The sequence below is a fragment of the Dothidotthia symphoricarpi genome, assembly GCF_010015815.1.
Source record: "Dothidotthia symphoricarpi CBS 119687 unplaced genomic scaffold P153scaffold_4, whole genome shotgun sequence".
NCBI lineage: Eukaryota > Fungi > Ascomycota > Dothideomycetes > Pleosporales > Dothidotthiaceae > Dothidotthia > Dothidotthia symphoricarpi.
This window is the reverse complement of record NW_022985011.1, coordinates 670,946-691,843: the sequence shown is the minus strand read 5'-3', so window position 1 is coordinate 691,843 and position 20,898 is coordinate 670,946. Positions and strand designations below refer to the sequence as shown.

Genomic DNA, 20,898 nt, shown 5'->3' with positions numbered 1-20,898 from the left:
TTTCCCGTCTTCGTGCGTCCGAGCTGTTGTGTCGACGCGGTTGTGAGCTGACGTTCCGACCTGCCGCTGCCGTTCGGCTCACATTTGAAGCTTCACATCACATCACGACTCTGGGTGCAGCCGGTGCGGAGGAGTGGCTTGCTCGACCCCTTTTGTGCGCACCCAGTTGCACAGCATACGATATTGCATCCACTGATCGGGCAATTGTGTTTTTACTATCGAGCAACTCTTTGATTGGGAGCGTCGCCATCGACGTCGCGTTTCACGCCTTCGATTGCATCATTTGATATATTATCTTGTCTCACGCGATATCACTTCAGTCGGAGTTTAGAAATACTGGAAGCCGATGTTCTCTGGACACTATCATTTCATGAGGGAGAAGTGCTACCAGAGCTTCAATAGGTCGGTTTAAGATTGGGTATCTTCGTTCGATTTGACGGCTTCAAATCAGTTGTGCAAATCTACGGTGCGAGGGCATACAGTTCCAATGACTGCTCACGCACGCTCGCTGTAATGGCTCCTGACCACAAAGTGTTGCCATTGCTCGACAGTGGACCTCGTACTGCAAATTTTACGATGCCCTGCAAACCTTCAGCTGACACATATCCCCAGTCTTCTGCACACTTTCGAGATTAGTTTCCCATCGTCGTCCTCAAGTTGACTATTTTGGTAATCCGTTACGTTTCAAAACTTCCCCGCCATGCGTCTGCACTTCTTCACAAGCATCGCTGCAGTTGTTCGGGAGCTACTTTAGTTCGGGACGGAGCCGAGCACACCGCAACGTTGCTCTGTTGCAGTTATACACAGGACATATGCTTGCTTCACGGTCTTCATCATCAGGTACAGTCGAAAAAACTCTCAAGTGTGTAGAGTATGTCTACCAAGCGCAACAAACGAGCCAGTATATCCAACCATAGTTCTTCAGCCATTCATCGCTCACCTTATCGAGCGCTCCAAAAATGTTTCCCCCTAGTTTTTATGAGCTAAGAATATACGCTACCCCGCAAAGATCTCAACCCCTGACTTGCAGACAGTCTGGAGATCTGCAAAGCGTAAGGCTCACGCAAACGCCAGCGGCAACGACACCCCTTGTCTACGTGGAGACACGCTGGCGTCTCGGACTTCGCCTGCTTATTGCTCCGAACCAGCTCGCCTCGCAACGGCTTTATTGCTCGCTGGCCTGGCACCGGCTCCATTATTACCAGTCACGAGGCCGGACACATGACACGTCTTTCCAGTACCAGACGTCGCAGCGCCTCCGGGAGCATCGTGACCTTCTCCTTTTCGCCACGCGTCACCTCTTCCACAAAGTATCGAGAGATTTGTGGCTAGCTGTTTGCTGCGGCCTCACTGGTGGGCATTATACGAGGCTGATCTGTGCTTCAGGCGCTCAATTTACGGCGACCCAAGGACAACCTCACACGATCTTTTGACACGTCGACTACACGACATATTCATGTCTCGTGCTCAGGCGGAGTGTCGTCGACCCGATATTCAACTGATGCACAGCGAGCGGCCCGTCTCCTAGGTGTGGTATATGCACGACGTCTAGTTGAGCACAGCTCTGGACAGAGTACGAGTTCAACATCCTACCGCGGGATTGTATCATTGTTGTCGTCACCAACGGCCTAGTATCTATAACAAGGTCTACGGACTGCTATCTTGAGCAACATGAAGTGTCGCCTCACAACCTTTGTACGGTGCGGATACGGCTGTAGAGTGAGGTACATGACGATAGGAGATTGAAGAAGACAATCCATAACGATGTCTTATCGGAGAAAGACCATTAGCGGTCGATAGACACGTGAAGTCTTATCACTGAGATACGAGGAGGTCGAGATTAGGTTGGTAGGTTGGAGTTTCGTCGTGTCTTGCGTAACGCTCGGGAGTGACATTGTGAGGGGAGGTACCATCTACCCGCTTAGTTGCATCTTCTCCAGCCACTGTCAAACTGCAACGTGAGATACAAGTGTAGATGATCTGCTCGGGAAGACCATCATCGAATCATAAAGGGGTATCTTATCTACCGTAAAACTCCACACCAAAAAGCTACCTCTCATTCCAGCCCCCTCAACCAAAAGCCCTCCAAGCAACACGCCCTACCTCGCCCGCCTCGCCCCCATACTCTCCACGTTATTCGCATGCGCAAGCAGATACTTGCAGCACGTAAGCGTATACTTGCAAGCCTTCGTCCAACTCTCCTCCTTATTAAGCGCCAACTTGATACTCTGGTCATGAATGCGATCCTTCCTAATCTCATACGGCATCTTGACGCCAGGGCCGCCAGATCCCACGGCCAGACTGCTCCCCGCATGGATGCCCTGCGTCTCTACAAAGTCGCCTAGCTGCCGCAGACATTCCAGAAACGCCACCATTGCGGTGTCGAATTTCCGGTGCAGGAAGCCAAAGTTGATGGGGAAGTCGCCTGAGGAGTATAACTCGAGGCGTTGGCGCGCCACGGACGAGGACGTCGTGGAGGATTGTGCGTCGGCGACTGATGCCGCGCCGCCTTTGGCGTCGAGCTTGAGGATGGTGGAAGTAGAGCCCATGGGGCTGAGTTCGTAGCCCTGGAATTTGCAGCCTAGGCGTTCGGCGAGGGTGGCGAGGAGGAGACATGTTTGGCCCCATGCGGCGTTTATTTCGGGCCAGTCGACGTAAGGGGATGGGAGGCGGCCGAGACGCAGGCCGTTTATGGTGGCGAAGTGGTTGTCGTGGGTTATGTTGAAGGTGTCGTTGTAGACGCTTCGTCTTTGCAGTTGGTTTAGGATTTGGGCGTCGTGCGCGTGGCGTGTTGTTAGGGCGTCGCGCTCGCTTTGGAAGCCTGTTAGGGTGGCGGCGAATGCGTTTCGGTTTCGCCAGAAGTCGTTCTCTTCCTGGTCGAGTTGGCGGGCTTCGACTTCCAGAGCGGCGAGTTGGGCGTCTAGGTCTGCTTTCTCGGCTTCGAGGGATTCGAGGTTGGCGAGGGCGGTGGCTTCGGCTGTCTTTGCGGCTTGCAGTGCTGACTCGGCGGCCTTCACTTCGTCGGCGCTGGGGACGTCGGTGTTGGCGCGGCGCAGATAGTCGACATAGGCGTCGCGCTCTCGTGTGGCCACGCCGAGGCGCTTCTGTAGGCCGTCGACGAGCAGTTCGGTGCATTCCACACATATTGGGTGGTCGATGTCAGAGCGGGCGGAGAGGATCTCGAACATGCGGTTTGTTGTTTCCAGGCCGTCTGCCATGCTTGCTCCTCCTGCTGTTCCTGAACCGCCTGTGATGCTTGCTCGTCTTGACAAGTCATTGCCGGTTGGCTGTGTCTCTTCGGTCGGTGCCAGTCTGTCTGGATTGCGGACGGGTGCTGGGGAGGGCGGGTCCATCATCGACTCGGACATGTGCACGTTGACGAACGACATAGCGGGGTTCTGGGCGCCATTTTGGAATCTCGACGAGGGCGTGTTGCGTTTGAAGGTAGGGTTCCTCGCCGACTGTATGGCTGTTTCGTACGTCTGGTGTCGCGAGGAGGGGTACGTTGGGCGGGACTGGCGAGGAGGGGCGTTCTTCGAGGCTTGTTGCTGTCCTGGGACTGTCGAGTCTATCCTTCTTGTTAGCATATAACAGTCACATATAGCCTAGAAGACGAGGACTATACCGGTCAGTAGCTTGAATGCCGCCGGGTTGAGTTGATCTATCGAGGCATCGATGTCTATGGGCGTCCGGCATTTCTGGCAGTACAGCCCTGCCGCCTTGGTGTCATGTGCCATGGTGCTTTCGAGTGTCTCTTCTCATCTCACAGGTTGAATGTCCCTCTCGTCTTATATATAGTCTTGGTATGCCATCATGTGCCTGCAGGCGGGCATGGGCTCCCGGCGCGTGGTGGGGCGCTAGACAAGGAAGCGCGTCCCAGCCATGTTTCGCGTCGGCTCGTGCTCTGTCTGCGCAAACAGCTCCGCTCCCCGCCAACGCCCTGCAAGTCATCCGAGACATCGCACACTCGTTTCCCAGTCGCTCTTGTCGCCCGCAGCACGTCCACTGGCCCACCCCATATATATGCCATGGAGCCTCCGCCAAAGCGCCTGCGCATCCTGCACTCGGTCGAAGTGGACGAATCGAACCCTGACTATGTCCACGCGAAGCAGAAGCAACAACAGAAGTTCAAGGGCCGCCTCGAGTCCATCTTCGCCAAATATGAGCACATGCACGAGTCGATGAGCGACGAGATCGACATGACCACAAACACGCTGGTTGTGGACAGAGGGCACTTGAGGCGTCTGAATCGACAGGTCTCGCGGAAAGAGACGATGCTGCTGGACAATCTGTTGGAACGGGGCCCAGAGCCAGAGGACGAGTCTGACGGGGGGGAAGACTATGACACCGAGGACGAACTTGCGCCATCGCGGGAACCCAAGTCGAACAGTGAAGGAAGCGCAAAGGCCAAAGGGGAACTGCACCACACATCTACAGGGGAAGGCGCGCACCCCCCCTCTCCAAACAACAACCAACTCGACACACAATCGCCAAACAATCCGTCAAACGCCATGTTGCCAGCTAGTGCGCTGCAGATTCCACATACACCGAACCCCGCGACAAACCTGCTGCAGTTTGTGCAGTTCCCGCAAACGCCAGAAGGGCAGCAGGCGCAACATGCCTTCTATTCCAACTTGACCATGACCATTAATCACGCCGTACAACAGGCTGTGGCGCCTCTTTTTTCGAACATGCTTGGACACACACCGAATGCGCAAACACCCTTTGCGCAATGTTTGTCAGTGCCCGCAATGCCAATGACTGTTGGCGACACAATAACTCCAGCGAGAGATCCAAAGTGGCTTTTTCCACCACTTCCCGATCGCCTACCCAAGCCCCAGGATGCGCAATCGAGCCCCATCCCAATCGCCGCCAACAACTCGACGCTCAGGAAGTCCCTTCTCCAAGCCCGTCAAGAGAATGCCACACGGCAGCAGCAAAACGAGAGTGGGCCCGAGACACCCACAGTAAAACCCGCTTCACGCAAAGCGCTTAAACCCGTCACAAACCTGAAAGGTCAACCGACCCCACCAAGGCGAAGTAGTCCACGGGTGGAAGTTCGAAAGGAGCGGTTGTCGAAAGCGAGAATATATAATTTTACTGAAGAGGATGATATCTTCATTAGCAAGAGGAAGGAGCTTCACAAACGCACTTGGACTCAAATCAGGGCAAGCAGAGAGAAGTGGAAGGATTGGCCACTCACTACATTCAGGCAGCGCTGGCATCAACATCTGAAGAGCAAAAGTCTTCATTTGACAGATACTTCGACCGCAAATCCCGCTACATATCACGACGCAATATCTGATACACTGCATTATGAAGCCCCGCAGTCGCCTGCTTCAACACACCACCTTCCCACGCCGACTTCGTTAGAACACGAGGACAGTGGCAGTAGGGAGGTACCGGAGACCGACTCCGAGCCCGAACCCGAGATCACGGACGAAGCGAAAGAAGTCCCCGAATCCTCCAACGCGCACTACGACGACGACGAGCTGGACCTCCTTTCCCTTGCCGACACCGATCCAGACCCAGCCCAAGACCCAAACCCAGAACAATCCCCCATCATAGACGACGCGTTCCTCTCCCCCGTCCCAGAAGACACAGTCCTCCCCTCCATAGAGCCAGCAGACTTCACCAACGAAGTCCTCACAACCCACCACCACCACCTTCTCCTCCCCAACCCCTCCCCAACAGAAGAAGTCCACACCGACTCTCTCCCCCCCACAATCCCCCCGCCAGCAACCCGCCTCCCCGCCTCCCCACCAGCAAAAAAACGCAAACAGAACCCCAAACCCGCACACATCCCGTCCTTCCAAGCCGAGCCCGACTCCGACTCCGATTCCTCCCCCGCCCTCAATCTCATCGCTACCAACGACACGCTGCAAAACGACATGTACTTCCCCCCCGCCACCCCGCGCATAAAACGCGAGTCCCACTCGCCGCTGCAAACCTGCCTGCTCAGCACGCCCGCTGTGCTGAAAACGCCCGCGTCGGAGGCGGCGAAATCTGCGTCTGGGATGAGTCGGAAGAAGTTTTTGAATCGGGTTAAGCAGAGTTGGTCGACGGGGAAGGGGCGGAAGAGGGGGAGCTTGAATGGGGGGGTGGATGGGAATGTGGATGTTGGGTCGAGGAAGAGGGCGTGGGTTGGGGAGGGGGATGAGGAGGGGGAGGAGAGTGAGGATGAGTTGGCTAGGTGATGGAGGAATGGTGTTGTTGAAGAGCGGGGTGGAGTGTGTGTAGCTTTATCTTGGGAACTCCCTGATATCAGTATTTTACCTGCTGTTCTCACGCTCTGTGTAGCAGATAAACTCATTCACTCAGACACTCATAGCTAGCACTGTACTCTCACACTTCCATCAATCCCAACAAGTCCCTGAGTGAAAAAAACGGGGTATCATTTCCAAGCAACAAACTAGCAAACCCAACTCCCTCCCTTCTAAAGAACAAGAAAACGGCTAAAACTCCCACTCTAAACTGCCCCATAATCTACGAATCCGCGGGATCTTTCGCCGCACCTTCTTCTTTCCCCGGTACATGCTTGTGCCAGACGTCATCAATCCACTCCCCCACCTCGTCCGCTTTGTGCGTGAACCACTCCCACCAGTCCTCCTTGCCGTCTGCGTCCGTTGCTTGTGGCGGGGCGCTGCCCGTGGGCGAGGCGGCGGGGACGGTGGTAGTTTGGGGCTGTTCTTCGTTTGAGCCGGAAGCGGATGCTGCGATGCTGGAGGAGGTGGGATCGGGGGAAGCGAGATCTGATGAGACAGGGGAAGACGGTGTTGCGACGGGATCCTCAGGTACATATGAATTTACAGTCGTGTCGTTATGTAGACCCACAGGTGTGAGAGGGAGACGAAGAGTTCCGTTGTTGGGCGCGGGGTGGAGGCCGATAGAGTCGCAGATCATGTTATAGAGGTGGATGTTTTCTGCGGCGTGTTAGCATGCTTGGTCGACAGTGATATGATGGCGCGACTTACGAAAAGGCTCCATGCGACTCCCCGGCGCATGCGGGAAAGCAGGTCCCCTCGCTGCGAAGATCGCCCGCATGAGCGGATGCTCGTGGTCGTAGCCATGCAGTCCCCTCGGATGGTACACTTCGCCCTTCTTCTTCCCTACTTCGACGTCAAACTCGTCTTTCGTTACAATCGCCCAACCGGTCTTCGGCACGATCCACAGGGGCGCTATGCGGTCATTGTTCGAGAAGTGGTAGCGTGCGGGCATGTCTACGTCACGAAGGTAGACCTCGATATTTGGGTTCTTCTCTGCTTTAACCTTCAACTGATCGTACAAACGATTCAGATCGGATTCGTTCTTGGGACGCAGACCATAGAGCGGCCAGCCGTCGATGTGGGATAGTTCCGCACGATCGATGAGAGATTCTAGTTGAATGAGGCGTGAGACGTCTGTCGTGGCCATACCATGATCGGAGACAACAACGACATTGACGATATTTGTCAGGTTGCGCGCGTGCAGGCCTGCGAGGAGATCTCCCAGCATCGAGTCAACTTTGGAGATAGTTTTCCGGATCTCGGTGCTGTTGGGTCCATATCTGTGACCGTCTCCATCCACGTCCGGTACGTAAGCTGCGATGAGCTGGGGTCGTGGTGTTTCGGACGCTGCGCCAATGTCCATGGGGCCTGGGGTGTCGAGGAGATTCATGATACGGTCGACTTTGTTAGACAGCTTTTCAGAGCCGTTGTACTTGTCCACATAGGCGATGTCTTGGTTCAGAATGTGTGCTTCAGAGCCTGGCCACATGTGTACTGCAGACCGGACATTCTGCTTCTCGGCCGTCACCCAGATGGGCTCTCCTCCCCACCAGTGTGGCTGCAAGCTCCGCTCCGCATCTGTGTAGTAAAACTCCTGCTCGAGCGCCGGGTCCCAGAAACTGTTCCCGACGACACCATGCGCTTCTGGGTACATGCCTGTGGCCATTGTGTAGTGGTTCGGGAAGGTGACGCTGGGGAAGCTGGGCAGCATGTACTCTGGCGAGATGCCTTGTTGTATGAATTGGTTCAGTGTGGGCGTGAGGTTGCGATACAAGAAGTCGGCGCGGAAGCCGTCGAGGGAAATCAAGATAGTCGTGGGTGCGAAGAGGGAGGTTCCGTTTGATAGCATCGTCGCCGTGGCTCTGCTGTCCGCTGGTGTAGAGAGGCGATATGCAGCTGCGAGGAGAAACACGAAGAGCACAACAATAGATACGTATATGCAGAGTCGCCGCCATAGCTGACCTCTCCTGTTCTGTCGTCTGTCAGCTTCACCCACACACATGTAGAGACAAGACATACCTTCTGCGCCTTGTTCGCAACCAGGCGCTGCACGTCGCTCTCAGAGCTGCGTCTCGACCTGAGGTCAAAGTTCGAGGCTCCAATCCCCTCTCCCATCTCGTACATGAGCGCGCTCGATTCATCCTCCTGGTCCCTCTTTCGCTCTCGCATCTCCTGCTTCACCCGCTTCCCAATGTTGACCCCTTTGCCTTTGAACAAGCCAGATAAGCCCGGCAGACCCTCCTTCTGCGTCAACAACCGCTCCCGCTCGTCCTCCGACTCCAAAATATCGCGATCGGCGTCTGACAGATCTCCGGATGGCCTGCCATCGTAGCTCTCGTCGTCAGAGGCGCGTTCGCAAAGCGTGCGCTCGTCGGCGCTGTAGTCTGATTCGGCGACTGCCCTCGTCTTGTCGTGCGGTGGGGATGCCATCGTGAAGAGTGGAGTAACGGTTTACATTGCCAGAAGATGTTGCGACGTGCTCGGACAATTAGGTACTTGCTTGTTGGGCGAACACATCCCTTGGCACGCGTTTCATGGCTGTGCGACCATGTTCCTCACGCCATATCGGGGAGGTGGTAAACGGCCGCTGGTTTCAACCTTTTTGGGAATGGTAGTTTCGGAAAGACTTAAATTGAGTTCATCTTGTAAATTCAATCATAATCGCAAAAAAGGCTATTTAATACCAATTTTTCATTATCATCGCACACGTTCAATCTCTATCCAAACCATGGCAAACACTCAACTCTGCCGTTTGCTTTCCAACCTTTATGACGGACCTCAAGATCCCTCGACAATAGTAATTCCATCAGCATCAACCCACTTCGATCCAGACCCAGAAACCCTCCCTTTGGAGCAAACCCACAACAACAACCACAAATGCTCCACAACCTCGCCCCAACAATACATTTTGACTCTACCAATCGTCCGAGAAGACCCGAGGTCCCGATGCAATGTAGTGCCCCAGCCGAGTTTCCCACTCTGAACGTATTCACATAGGCGTGTCCAAAACTCGTGCTGAATATTCTGTGACCATGTTGTGCAGCCGACCGACCAATAACCGCGTTCGTCGGATTCGAGCGTACGCAGTTTCTTGGAGGGCTTGAAGCGTGCTGAGTATTGTATTTTGATTGCTGCGAGATATTCAGTGATTTGCGAGGGTAAAGTACCCGGCTGTGCTATGGAGACTTCCGGCGCTGGCGGGAAAGCATCCAAGGGGAGCTTAGTGAAATCCGGAGGATGCAGAGCAATATCGCTTTTAGTCAGAGAGATTCGGTTATTCTCTGCATCCCGCACAATAGAAAGTGACAAGTCCAAGGTGTTATCCAAAAGCCGAGACTCTTTATGACTTGCACTGACACTCCTCGTCACTGCTGAGTGGGTCGACGGCGTCGGTTCCACTGCGCTCGAGCTCAAGTTGTTCCGCCCAGATTCAACGTCTGACTCATCCTTCTCAACTCCTTCGTCAATATCAACCTCGTCTTCTTCAGTGTCCTCGTCCGTCGTGGAATAGCCATCCTGCAACTGGCTCTGCAGGGCCTGGGCCGCCAACTGCGAATCCTCAATGAAGGCAGTATCAGCTTCATCCTCATCTTCATCACGCGGAGCCGGCCGCTGTCTGCCCACAAAACTTGATTTAGGAGTCGTCTGTTTTCTCCAGGTTACATGAATGTGGTCCAATCTTGCGAGTCGACTTGACACAGGCACCGAGCCATCATCGTCATAGTAAAGCTGATTGTCCAGACGCTCCTGATCCCCAGGAGAAGGGTAGGACGGAAAACTGCCATATGAGTCTTTGCTGGTTGAAAATATTGAAGTATTCGCGTCCGCATCATTCGAGCTCCCTTTCGGCGTTGTCGATGTGGTGTTTAGGACAGAAACATTGTGCGGAACTTGGACTTCGTTTGCTTGACGAGGCTCGTCTAAACAAACATCATCCGGGTGCCGTCGGTACGGCTCGAATTCCTTGTAGGCATCAGCCAAAGATTGATATAAGTCGTCATTTTGTTTCGTGGCAGGTGTGGAAATGTGGACAAGAATTTCATCGGTCATGGTTGATGCCCAGGAGTTTTAGTTGACGGACTTGCACGGCCATTGTATTGCGTCCAGTGCTAACATCCAAGTTGGTGCGACCAAAACACCAAAAAGTGGCGAAAGGTGTTTGGAGAAAGATCATAGTTGAAATGTCGAATCGAGTGTTCATATGGCTTGGCGGTCAGGGCCTGTGCACTTCCCGCCATTCACTGCTCCGTTTGTACCGTAACCGCAAAGATGAAATTTGAAAAAGTGCGTGCTAGGCGTATACAACTCGAAACTGCGACACATAAATCCTACACTACTCTAAGATGTAGTTGTCAAGCTGTTACAAAATTTCGGCTCTTATCCAAACAAAGCAACATAATTTCAGGATTACATACTTCAAGCAAAGGAAGTTGGGCGTATACCAATAATTTCCCAAGTGTTCAAATTTTACTTAGATCTTACATGTAACTGTCAGGCTGTTGCAAGAGCTGTGTCAAAACGTCACAGAAGTCACCAAAACGCTGCAGGAAGGGCGTTGAACATGAATTGGAATTTGGATATACAGTCGACCCACTCTCATCCACCAAGATCAGAGACGCATGCACATCGCTAACGGAGGAAAAGGGAATCACATGATAGGGTAGTCGACTTTTTGGAGAAGAGGCATCGTGGACGCGTAACACTGCAACCGTGGTCAATCATGAACGAGAAAATCTTCCATATTGAGACAGCTGATGGCGAGGACGCATCTTCTATTATACATCTATTCTCAGAGGACCAATCAGCACATGTTTTGACCCCGCAAAGAACCGCTGGAATAGAGGAGTACCCACTCTTCACGCCTCTCCCATCTACGCAAAGCTCTTGGTGAAGCTTGTGGCAACCTCCCTCAACTTGGCCTCCAAATCCTTGCTGAGCGCACCTTCCCGCTCGATCTGGGCAAGCATATCAGACTCGTTCGATCGGAGGTGGGCCAAGAAGTCAGCCTCCCACGTGAGGATCTTGTTAACTGGGACGCTGTCGAGAAGACCGTTGACACCGGCGTAGATCAAAGGAACCATCTCGTTTACGGCCATGGGGGAGTACTGCTTCTGCTTGAGAAGCTCGGTAAGACGCTCACCACGGCTGAGAGTCTGCTTGGTAGCGGCATCCAAATCGGAACCGAATTGAGCAAAGGCGGCAACTTCACGGTACTGGGCCAAGAAGAGCTTCAGGGAACCAGCGACCTGCTTCATGGCCTTGACCTGGGCAGCGGAACCGACACGGGACACGGAAAGACCGACGTTGATGGCCGGTCGGATACCCTTGTAGAACAATTCAGCCTCCAAGAAGATCTGGCCGTCAGTGATGGAAATGACGTTGGTGGGAATGTAGGCAGACACGTCACCACCCTGGGTCTCGATGATGGGCAGAGCGGTGAGCGAACCACCACCAAGCTTGTCGTTCATCTTGGCCGCACGCTCGAGAAGACGAGAGTGGAGGTAGAAAACGCTGTCGTGAGATTAGAATATGTTTGTGGCAAAGTTGGAATTTCGACATACTCTCCGGGGTAGGCCTCACGACCAGGGGGACGACGGAGCAGCAGAGACATTTGACGGTAGGCAACAGCCTGCTTCGTCAGATCGTCGTAGATGATAAGAGCATGCTTGCCGGAATCTCTGAACCACTCGCCGATTGCAGTTCCTGTTTTCGTTCCATTAGTATCGTGCATGATGAAGTAAAAGCTGAAAGAGTAAAAAGTCCTGGAGGTCCGGGCGGCGACGACGTCCTTTGTCCGGGGCGGCGACGACATCCATGATCCGGGTTGGAGACTACATCTCTTGGTCCGGAGGCGTGGGCAGCAATCGTCGAGAGAAATGCATAAGTTGAGCCCTCAAGATAGCCATGTTGACGCGAAGCATGTTGGGTTAAGTGGACGCGTCGAGTGGTCAGAGAGACGCCAGCTTTGGATTCAGCTTGGCCTTGGTTTTCTTGTGGATGGCGAGCCTGGCAAGACCGGCAGCTGCGTGATCACAGATGCCACAGTAAAACCGCCGCTCGGCTCTGGCGTTGGCAACGAATTGGCGGGACCTCAGCGTCTCTGCGGAAGGCGGGGCTATGGATGCGCCTTGAGAGATAGCGACTTCTTCGTGGTGGCGGGCAGTATTGAGGTGCTGCTCCAATGCTTTGGACGAAGCAAAGATCTGGTCGTAGGTGTCGCAGTGATACCGGCGCTCAGACTTGATCTTCGCCACAGTCTTAGCATGAGTGGCGGCGACCATATCTGGAGCCAAGGCACCAGGTGGAGCCATACTGGTTCCATCTCGTTGAAGAATGCTGCAAAGAACACCATTTGGAAAATGCTCTCGATGCCGAGGTATAATTGACAAACCCTGGGTGCTAGGGAGGCTACAGGTGTCTTGCTCGAGCATAAAAGGGCAGTGTGGGTCTTTCTGTATCCTCCACTGAGGGCGATCTTGATGTGTCGAGGGAGTGTGCTGGAAGCGATGTCGGCCTTTTCGTAGACTATGAGTCTCGACCCACCGCCATTGTCCTCAGACGTTCCGGAGCCGACACATATCAGAGGCTGGCAACCTTCCTTCTCGTAGGTGTGCACGTATATGATCCAGCACCTCGAAAGGCCCTTGGTGGTGGCGAAGGGGAGAGACTTGAAGAAGTCCAGAGAGGGTGGCGTCGTGGAAAAGAGGACTTCTGCCAAGCCAGGAGCATACGTAAGTGCTGAAGCAGCACAGATGTCGTCGAGAGTAGCTCTGTTGCCGAACACAGCTTGGTAAATGGGGTGCAAAAACCACTCCTCGACGTCGAGGTGGATGGATTGCCATAGACATTCGACCATGGCACTCTGGAGTGCTGATTGGGAAGCCATGGCGATTTCTCAGGCTGGAGGATACAGACACGGCAGCAATGCCAGATATTATACTCACACCGTGTCCCGGAGGTACTTGCCATGTCCAAAATTCCAGGAAGGTACTTACCCATGACCATGTAGGCGCCCAGGTTAGGTCTTCCAGAAATGCATTTCTGGGGGCGGGGGGGAAGAAATGAGAAGGGACTACTTACCAGTGAAGGGGGCAATGTACTGCAGAGGGGCAGCCTCAGAGGCGGTGGCAGCTACAATAATGGTGTACTTCATAGCATCATTCTCCTCAAGAGTCTTGACGAGCTGAGCAACGGTGGATCGCTTCTGACCAACAGCAACGTAGATGCAGTAGAGCTTCTTCTTCTCGTCAGAACCGTTGTTCCAGCGACGCTGGTTGAGCATGGCGTCGAGAGCGACAGCAGTCTTGCCAGTCTGACGATCGCCAATAATCAGCTCACGCTGACCACGTCCGATAGGGACCATGGCGTCGATAGACTTGAGACCAGTCTGGACAGGCTCGCGGACAGACTGGCGGGGCAAAATCCCCGGAGCCTTCAGCTGGGCACGACGCCTCTCGGTGGTGTTGAGAGGGCCCTTGCCATCGATGGGGTTGCCGAGAGCATCAACAACACGTCCAAGGAGCTGCGCGCCAACGGGGACGTCGACCTGTCTTGATTAGCTGGCATCCGAGGGTCAGAACAAATCGTCTCACAATCTCTCCAGTACGCTTGACAGTCTCGCCCTCCTTGACCAATCGATCGGAACCGAACAGCACAACACCGACCTGGCCGGCTTCCAAGTTCATGCACATGCCCTTGACACCGGAGGCGAACCTGCAGTCCCGTTAGCGTCCGTGGGCGTGGATGGCGGGGGAGGGGGTCTGGCGTACTCAACGAGCTCCTCGGCCTGGACGTTGTTCATGCCATGGACACGGGCGATACCGTCACTGTCGTTCCCTCGTCAGCTGAGTGTCCCGGTGCAATGCTGGCGATGGCGCGGTGCGGCGTACCCGACGGAAAGCACACGTCCGGTCTCGGCGAGGTTGTTCTCCTCCTGCAAGCCGCGGATCCTCTGCTCAAGGATCGACGAGACCTCGGTCGGGGTAGCCTTTGCGTCGGCGGCGTAGGCCCTCGTGAAGGCGGGCGTGGCGCGGGTCTGGTGGCAGAGAAAAACCGTCAGTACTCGGCTCGGCAAAAGAGGCGCGCCCCCACAGCCAGCGCCGCCCCCCCAGATCCATCGGCGAAGCTCCATGGCGGGGCCAATGGCATCGGAACGGCGGTCTGAGGGCTGCGGGCGATGGCGGACGAGGCGGCAGGCGCAATGGCGGGCGGTGCGATGAGACTTACCAACGCAATCCTGCTCGAGGCAGAGATTGCAGCGACCCGGAGGCTGTTCTGGCGGATGGCTCTTGAGAACATGGTGTGGTGCTCAAGAGGCTATTGAGGTGGCTCTGCGACCAATTGAGATTGATGCAGAAGGGAAAGAGGGGAGATGGTGATGGAGTGGAGGAGTGGAAGCTCTCTGCTGGAGGGTGGAAGAACTTGAGCCCTCCCGGACGAGGAAAGCGCAACCCACGTGCACGGACCCACGCCTTCCCCGAAACGAGCCGTCAACGAGGACTACACGGAGGACAGTAGTCGACCACAACACTGAGGGTGCGGATGTGGCAATTGAAAAGGCGTACATTCGCCGTCCAGTTGGCCTCCAGCAAAATTACACTCATTAGTTTAATCAAGGCTCTATCTAGGTATCCCGCTGCAAAACTACGACGCTCGACTCCCATATATACATCGTGCATGCTTTCCAAATATCGACAAGTTGCTAGTACACCTGACTCCTGTGCAATGCTAGGCTCTCCTCCCATACGGACTCACATCCTCAACGGCTGGCGTCCCCTTCAAATTCTTCAAGACTGTCCCGCTCCTCCATGTTGACGCATCCACAAGGCGAAGCATCTGGTCTTACTTCGCAGACCCGTTCTGGCCCTTTCCCTTGCTCTTCCTGACCCTGTCAATCTCTTGCTCGACCCCCTTGTCTATACGGCGCTTCAATTCAGGACGGTAGCCCAGCGAGAAAAGAATCTCGAACCAGACGAAGAAGGGGGCCAGGAAGAGTGCCTGCACCAAGTTGTCGAGCAACGCGGGAGCCCTTCCCTCAAACTTTCCATGTCCAATAAACTGCGCTATCCAGCACATGACGTGAACACCGCCAGCAGCCCAGTTCGCCGTGGCTCCATACGTCGACGTGAGGTGGTTTGCGTAAGCTGTGCCACCAATGAGGAGAGGGGCAAGAAGCCCTCCTGCGACAGGTTCCATGAGGACGTACAATGTCGAGTACAAAACTGCTCCGAACGTGCCGACGTTGAGGGGGAGGTTAGGGACGGATAGCCAGGATGGCAGTGGTACGGCAGGGGTATTGGTGAGCTTATAGCATAATCAGCGCATGTCATCGTGTCTTGCAGTCAGCTGTTCTTACAAGCAAGATGGCCGTCAACAGGATCGGAGGCACGCAGATGATGTGTATACCAACATTGACCTGTGAAAGATGCATTAGTCGACGCGCGACAGTTGTTCAGGGCGATCAAACCCACAGCATTGTGGTGGTAGGACCCATACTATCTTCCAGTCAGTTTCAGCCATGCATTCGTGCAGAAATGACGTACGAAGAGGAGCTGCTTCTCGAGGTTGAGGGACATGGTGCCGGATGTGGTAAAGTTACTTTTGCGCTTCAAAGGGTCGATCGGTTATCAAGGGACCATATCTTGAACAGAAGAAAATGACAATGAAACAGTGTGTCCAGATCGCCGAGACCTCACGCTTCCGTCGCAAAAGCCGAGTGATGAGCAGATGCACAAGGTGAAGGTCTCACGACATGAGTGTGGGGCGCGTTGTCGAGCTGGCAGTTGTCACGGATGCGGGCTAGGCACATGATTTTCCGCCGGCCGAGCTCTGCCATCTTCTGAGCTCTCCCAACGCTCACCGTGCATTGTCCTCCGAGCCTGCACCCGCCTTTCCCCACGACTGCCAATCCTGTAATATCGTACCCAGACAAACGGCGCGCAAGATTTGGACCTGGGCGCATGGGCAGTTGGGTTCTGTAATAAGAGTCGCGTTGCAGGTGGAAGGCGCGTCGTGCTTGAGGACCACGCGCAAGCACTCACAACCGCTTATTAGTGCGCGCGCATTCAGACAATAGAGTCGCATAGCATCTGGGAAGCTGTCTCCAGGCCCTTCACCTCCCGCTGCTCTCCACCGTCCCACCGTGCATTCCCACGTCTAGTCTTGAGAACACCGCGCGATCATGTTCTTCCTCAAGGAGCTCGAGAAGACGATCCAGCTGCATCCGTCGTACTTCGGTCCCCTGATCCGTTCACACATACACAAGGAGCTACTGCAGAAAGAGGAGGGTTCGAGCACCGGAAAGTACACCATCGTGTGCGTCCTGGACTCGTTCGACATTTCCGATGGACAAGTGATGCCTGGGTCCGGCTCTGCCGAGTATGTCGTCCACTACAAGGCTATCGTGTGGCGGCCGTACAAGGGAGAGGTGGTACGTCTGAACTCTCCAGATGCACAGCAATAGCATCCGTATTAACGCTTGTCTAGCTGGACGGTATAGTTACCTCAGTGCTCCGTACCGGCTTCTTTGTCGAGTGCGGCTCCCTACAGGTCTTCGTGGGTCGTAATGTAAAACTCACCAGCTTATAACTGCCTTTGCGTGTCACTAACAGGCGTTAGATGATTCCCTCCGACATCACATTCGACGCGAACGCGACACCTCCTCAATGGACCGACAACAGCGAACAAGTCATCGAGAAGGGCACTAATATTCGCATCAAGATCAAGGGTATCCGATCTGACATCGATAAAATGTATGCTGTCGGAACCATGAAAGAGGTAGGCAGCTCACTTGACTGAATCAAGAACGTTTACCTAACCAACGGATTCTAGGATTACCTTGGCCCATTGTCGCAATAGAGTGGCAGCGATGGGATAGCGCTTGGCAAGGACGATAGGCCAAGACGAGGCAGTCAGCAGAAGCCTGGCGCCTCTTTGGCGAAGACGAACAAGGTGACTTTGCCACAGACTGGTACAGAAGAGTCACCGTATGGCGAGTCGATAACACCGAGACTGTACATGTTGTGGGATTCCCCGGAGAAACACTCTGCTGTAAAATCATGTGTAGCTCCAAATGCTTGCAGGTGCTAGATGGGAAGTATGAGCGCGAGGCTGATTCCAGACTCGTAGCGGCGGAGTTGGGTAAGGGGCTCCTTAGTATTCATGCTACCCCGAAAAGGATTTGAATAAAACAATGCGTCTTGATGTCTTCATTGTGCAACGTGTCTGTGGTTTTATCATGTGTCAAAAGTGGCTCTGGCTGGGTTGGTCTGTTTCGGCCAACGCCAGCACCCAAACCTCCGTCCCAACTCCGCAACCGTGATCGCCGTGAACAGCTGCCTGCCAGCTTGAGCTCGGCCGCTATTTGTACATCTGAACTTCCCCGTCGGACAGTATCCCGCCATTACTAGAATCTTCGTGATGATATGGTTGTAGTTCTATGACCTCGAAACTAAATACACGCCACGATGTCGCGCGAGCACGCCTTGAAAGAGGAGGAGGCAGGGCTCCTTGGAAGACACGACACATCGACGCGCATCTCGGAAGATGGCTCGGAAGCCTCTGGATCCTCGATTTCGACCACGTCGCTAGTCCTCGAGCATATCAACGACGACGCGTTCAAAGGTGCATCGCAACCGACGCTCTCGGAGAAGTACAGGGACGAGGATGACGGCGAGCTTGGCCAGGCGCGTGAGCGTTTCGATGTTGAAGACGGGCGAAACCACGCGCTGGAGCCGGTAGACAAGAAGGCGCGACGAATGCTCTGGATCGTTGGCATCATCTGTGCCATAGGCTGGGGGCTTGCACTGGTTACCTTCCTGATGAATGGCAGCTACAAGCATGCATCTTCCCGCCCACACGACCCTCTCGCAAGCTCGACAAAGGGTTCTGGGAAGAAGGTCACGCTCGACAGCGTGCTCGGCGGGCAATGGTATGCCCAGCAGCAGCGTGTGGAATGGATCGCAGGACCAAACGGAGAAGACGGCCTGTTGCTCGAGAAAGGCGTGTCGGGCAAAGACTATTTGGTTGTCGAGAACATCAGAAGCAAAGACGATGGTGGAGCGCCTGCTAAAACCATAACGCTGATGAAGGAGAGTGGCTTCCAAGTAAACGGCACCTATGTACAACCCAGCAATGTATGGCCCAGCAAAGACTTCAAGAAAGTGCTCGTTATTTCGGACTCGCAGAAGAACTGGAGGCATTCTTTTACAGGAATGTATTGGATTTTCGACGTTGAGACGCAAACTGGTCAGCCTTTGGACCCAGAGAACCCGGACCGCCGGATACAGCTGGCATCATGGTCACCCCAGTCAGATGCCGTTGTCTTCACAAGGGATAACAACATGTTCTTGCGCAAGCTCAACACAAACGAGGTCGTTCCAATCACAACAGACGGCGGATCAGAGCTGTTCTATGGCGTTCCCGACTGGGTCTACGAGGAAGAAGTATTTTCAGGAAACAGCGCGACATGGTGGTCTGAAGACGGTCAATACGTGGCTTTCTTACGGACAGACGAATCGACCGTTCCAACCTTCCCCGTACAATACTTCGTCTCGCGACCGAGCGGAGAACGACCGAAGCCTGGAGAGGAGAGCTATCCGGAGGTCCGTGATATCAAGTACCCCAAGGCCGGTGCGCCAAACCCCATCGTGTCGCTGCAGTTCTACGATGTTGAGAAGGGCGAGGTTTTCAGCGTCAAAATCGCTGATGACTTCAAAGACGATAACCGTCTCATCACTGAGATAGTTTGGGCTGGCAAAACCAAGCAGGTCCTTGTTCGGGAGACCAACCGAGAAAGTGACATCCTCAAAGTTGTCTTGATGGACGTTGAGAAACGAACCGGAAAGACTGTCAGGACGGAGAACGTAGCAGAGCTCGATGGAGGCTGGTTCGAGGTCTCTCAGAAGACAACGTTCGTGCCCGCTGATCCCGAGAACGGTCGCAAGGACGACGGATACATTGACACGGTTATCTACAAGGGCTACGACCACATTGGATACTTTACGCCTTTGGACAGCGACAAGCCAATCCTGCTTACCAAGGGGGAATGGGAAGTCGTCGATGCGCCATCGCGCGTAGATCTGAAGAACAACCTCGTCTACTACATATCCACTGAGCGCAGCTCCATCGAGCGCCACCCATACGCCGTCTACCTAAACGGCACAGGCAAGAGGGAAGTCATCGAGAACAACCCATCTGGTTACTACGATGCCTCCTTCTCCGCTGGCGGTTCCTACGCCCTCATCTCCTGCAAAGGACCCGGCATCCCCTGGCAGAAAATCATCAGCACGCCCTCCACCACAAAGAAGTACACCAAGACCCTCGAGGAAAACAAGAGTCTCGAGCGCTACGCCCGCCAACACGAACTCCCCATCCTCAAGTACCAGACCATCGACGTCGACGGCTTCAAACTGAACGTCATCGAACGCCGACCACCTCACTTCAGCGAGAAGAAGAAATACCCTGTGTTGTTCTACCAGTACAGTGGGCCCGGCTCGCAGCAGGTGCACAAGAAGTTCGAAGTCGACTTCCAGATGTACATTGCTGCTACTCTCGGGTATATCGTCGTCACAGTCGATGGACGTGGCACAGGCTTCCTCGGCCGTAAATTGCGCTGCATCACGAGAGGAAACATCGGACACTACGAAGCGCTCGACCAAATTGCAGCGGCAAAGATATGGAAGGCGAAGAAGTACGTCGACGGCGAGCGAATAGCGATCTGGGGATGGAGTTACGGCGGCTTCCAGACACTAAAGACGCTTGAAACGGATGCAGGCGAGACATTCAAATACGGCATGGCCGTTGCTCCAGTCACGGATTGGAGGTTCTACGGTAAGTTCCCTATTCCCCTTCTCCATCCATCTCTCCCTTTCTCATCACTGACGTTACAACCGCCACAGACTCCATCTACACGGAACGCTACATGCACCAGCCCCAGAACAACGCCGACGGCTACGACAACACCTCCATCAGCGACGTGACCTCTCTCGCGAAAAACGTCCGCTTCCTCGTCATGCACGGCGTCGCAGACGATAATGTTCACATGCAGAACACGCTCACTCTGCTCGATTACTTGGATCTTGCCGGTGTTGAGAACTACGATGTGCATGTCTTCCCGGACTCGGATCACAGCATCTACTTCCACAACGCTAACAAGATTGTTTATGATAGTAAGTTCAGACTTTGGTGCTTCAGGATGACAGAGTGGCTAACCCGGTGGCTAGAGCTGAATTGGTGGCTTATCAATGCGTTCAACGGTGAGTGGTTGAGGGTGGAGAATGTGGCGCCCAAGGCGCAGATTGATCGCAAGTTGAAGGTGCGGCAGTAGGTGTTTGATGGGTAACAGCGTTGGTGCTTTGAGTTTGGTGCGGTGCGGTGCTTGATGGCATGCTAGGCGTTTGTTTATCTGATATCTTGAATACATGTCACTGCAAGTTGCTCCTCGCGAGTTTTTCGGTATTGCATTAACACTTCACCCTTGCTCGATGCTCAGAATACGTCGAGGTGGTGCAAGGGACGGAGTATTGAGAACGGGAATCGCAGATTAATCTATTTATGTCATTTTGTCTAAGCTTAGGAGAACAATCAAGAGCAAGATGTGCACGAGCACCTCAACACTGAGAGCCGGAAGTGT

At 54.2% G+C, this 20,898-nt stretch overlaps 8 protein-coding genes across 8 annotated transcripts; 3 read left to right on the top strand and 5 right to left on the bottom strand.

The window, feature by feature from the left end:
• Positions 1–2,099: 2,099 nt before the first annotated feature.
• On the bottom strand, positions 2,100–3,737 carry P153DRAFT_283045 (APG6-domain-containing protein; the record flags this gene model as incomplete). The annotated part of the gene is made up of 2 exons (XM_033663242.1): positions 2,100–3,568; positions 3,626–3,737. 2 exons carry the CDS (start codon positions 3,735–3,737, stop codon positions 2,100–2,102), a joined length of 1,581 nt encoding a protein of 526 aa, XP_033527105.1.
• Positions 3,738–3,933: 196 nt separating this feature from the next.
• Positions 3,934–6,197, top strand: P153DRAFT_393680 (uncharacterized protein; the record flags this gene model as incomplete). Its single annotated transcript, XM_033671253.1, has 1 exon — positions 3,934–6,197. Exon 1 carries the CDS (start codon positions 4,029–4,031, stop codon positions 6,195–6,197), a length of 2,169 nt encoding a protein of 722 aa, XP_033527104.1. The 5' UTR covers positions 3,934–4,028.
• Positions 6,198–6,257: 60 nt separating this feature from the next.
• P153DRAFT_420660 (Phosphodiest-domain-containing protein) lies at positions 6,258–8,835 on the bottom strand. The gene is made up of 3 exons (XM_033672258.1): positions 8,286–8,835; positions 6,975–8,238; positions 6,258–6,923 (listed from the first exon to the last, which is right to left on the bottom strand). The coding sequence occupies exons 1-3, from the start codon at positions 8,694–8,696 to the stop codon at positions 6,487–6,489; spliced, it is 2,112 nt and encodes a 703-aa protein (XP_033527103.1). The 5' UTR covers positions 8,697–8,835; the 3' UTR covers positions 6,258–6,486.
• A 76-nt stretch (positions 8,836–8,911) lies between these two features.
• P153DRAFT_333241 (uncharacterized protein) lies at positions 8,912–10,430 on the bottom strand. The gene has a single exon (XM_033665562.1). The coding sequence runs from the start codon at positions 10,314–10,316 to the stop codon at positions 9,045–9,047; it is 1,272 nt and encodes a 423-aa protein (XP_033527102.1). The 5' UTR covers positions 10,317–10,430; the 3' UTR covers positions 8,912–9,044.
• Positions 10,431–11,030: 600 nt separating this feature from the next.
• On the bottom strand, positions 11,031–14,625 carry P153DRAFT_364000 (ATP synthase subunit alpha). The gene is made up of 7 exons (XM_033667492.1): positions 14,493–14,625; positions 14,156–14,301; positions 14,036–14,092; positions 13,859–13,979; positions 13,347–13,812; positions 11,828–11,969; positions 11,031–11,777 (listed from the first exon to the last, which is right to left on the bottom strand). The coding sequence occupies exons 1-7, from the start codon at positions 14,562–14,564 to the stop codon at positions 11,138–11,140; spliced, it is 1,644 nt and encodes a 547-aa protein (XP_033527101.1). The 5' UTR covers positions 14,565–14,625; the 3' UTR covers positions 11,031–11,137.
• Positions 14,626–14,811: 186 nt separating this feature from the next.
• On the bottom strand, positions 14,812–15,961 carry P153DRAFT_420657 (DUF962-domain-containing protein). The gene is made up of 4 exons (XM_033672257.1): positions 15,809–15,961; positions 15,737–15,760; positions 15,622–15,681; positions 14,812–15,569 (listed from the first exon to the last, which is right to left on the bottom strand). The coding sequence occupies exons 1-4, from the start codon at positions 15,839–15,841 to the stop codon at positions 15,108–15,110; spliced, it is 579 nt and encodes a 192-aa protein (XP_033527100.1). The 5' UTR covers positions 15,842–15,961; the 3' UTR covers positions 14,812–15,107.
• A 145-nt stretch (positions 15,962–16,106) lies between these two features.
• P153DRAFT_363998 (DNA-directed RNA polymerase II 19 kDa polypeptide) lies at positions 16,107–17,475 on the top strand. Its single transcript, XM_033667491.1, has 4 exons — positions 16,107–16,695; positions 16,752–16,832; positions 16,884–17,042; positions 17,097–17,475. Exons 1-4 carry the CDS (start codon positions 16,447–16,449, stop codon positions 17,121–17,123), a joined length of 516 nt encoding a protein of 171 aa, XP_033527099.1. The 5' UTR covers positions 16,107–16,446; the 3' UTR covers positions 17,124–17,475.
• Positions 17,476–17,567: 92 nt separating this feature from the next.
• On the top strand, positions 17,568–20,875 carry P153DRAFT_333233 (putative dipeptidyl-aminopeptidase B). Its single transcript, XM_033665561.1, has 3 exons — positions 17,568–20,096; positions 20,165–20,434; positions 20,489–20,875. The coding sequence occupies exons 1-3, from the start codon at positions 17,732–17,734 to the stop codon at positions 20,590–20,592; spliced, it is 2,739 nt and encodes a 912-aa protein (XP_033527098.1). The 5' UTR covers positions 17,568–17,731; the 3' UTR covers positions 20,593–20,875.
• Positions 20,876–20,898: the final 23 nt, after the last annotated feature.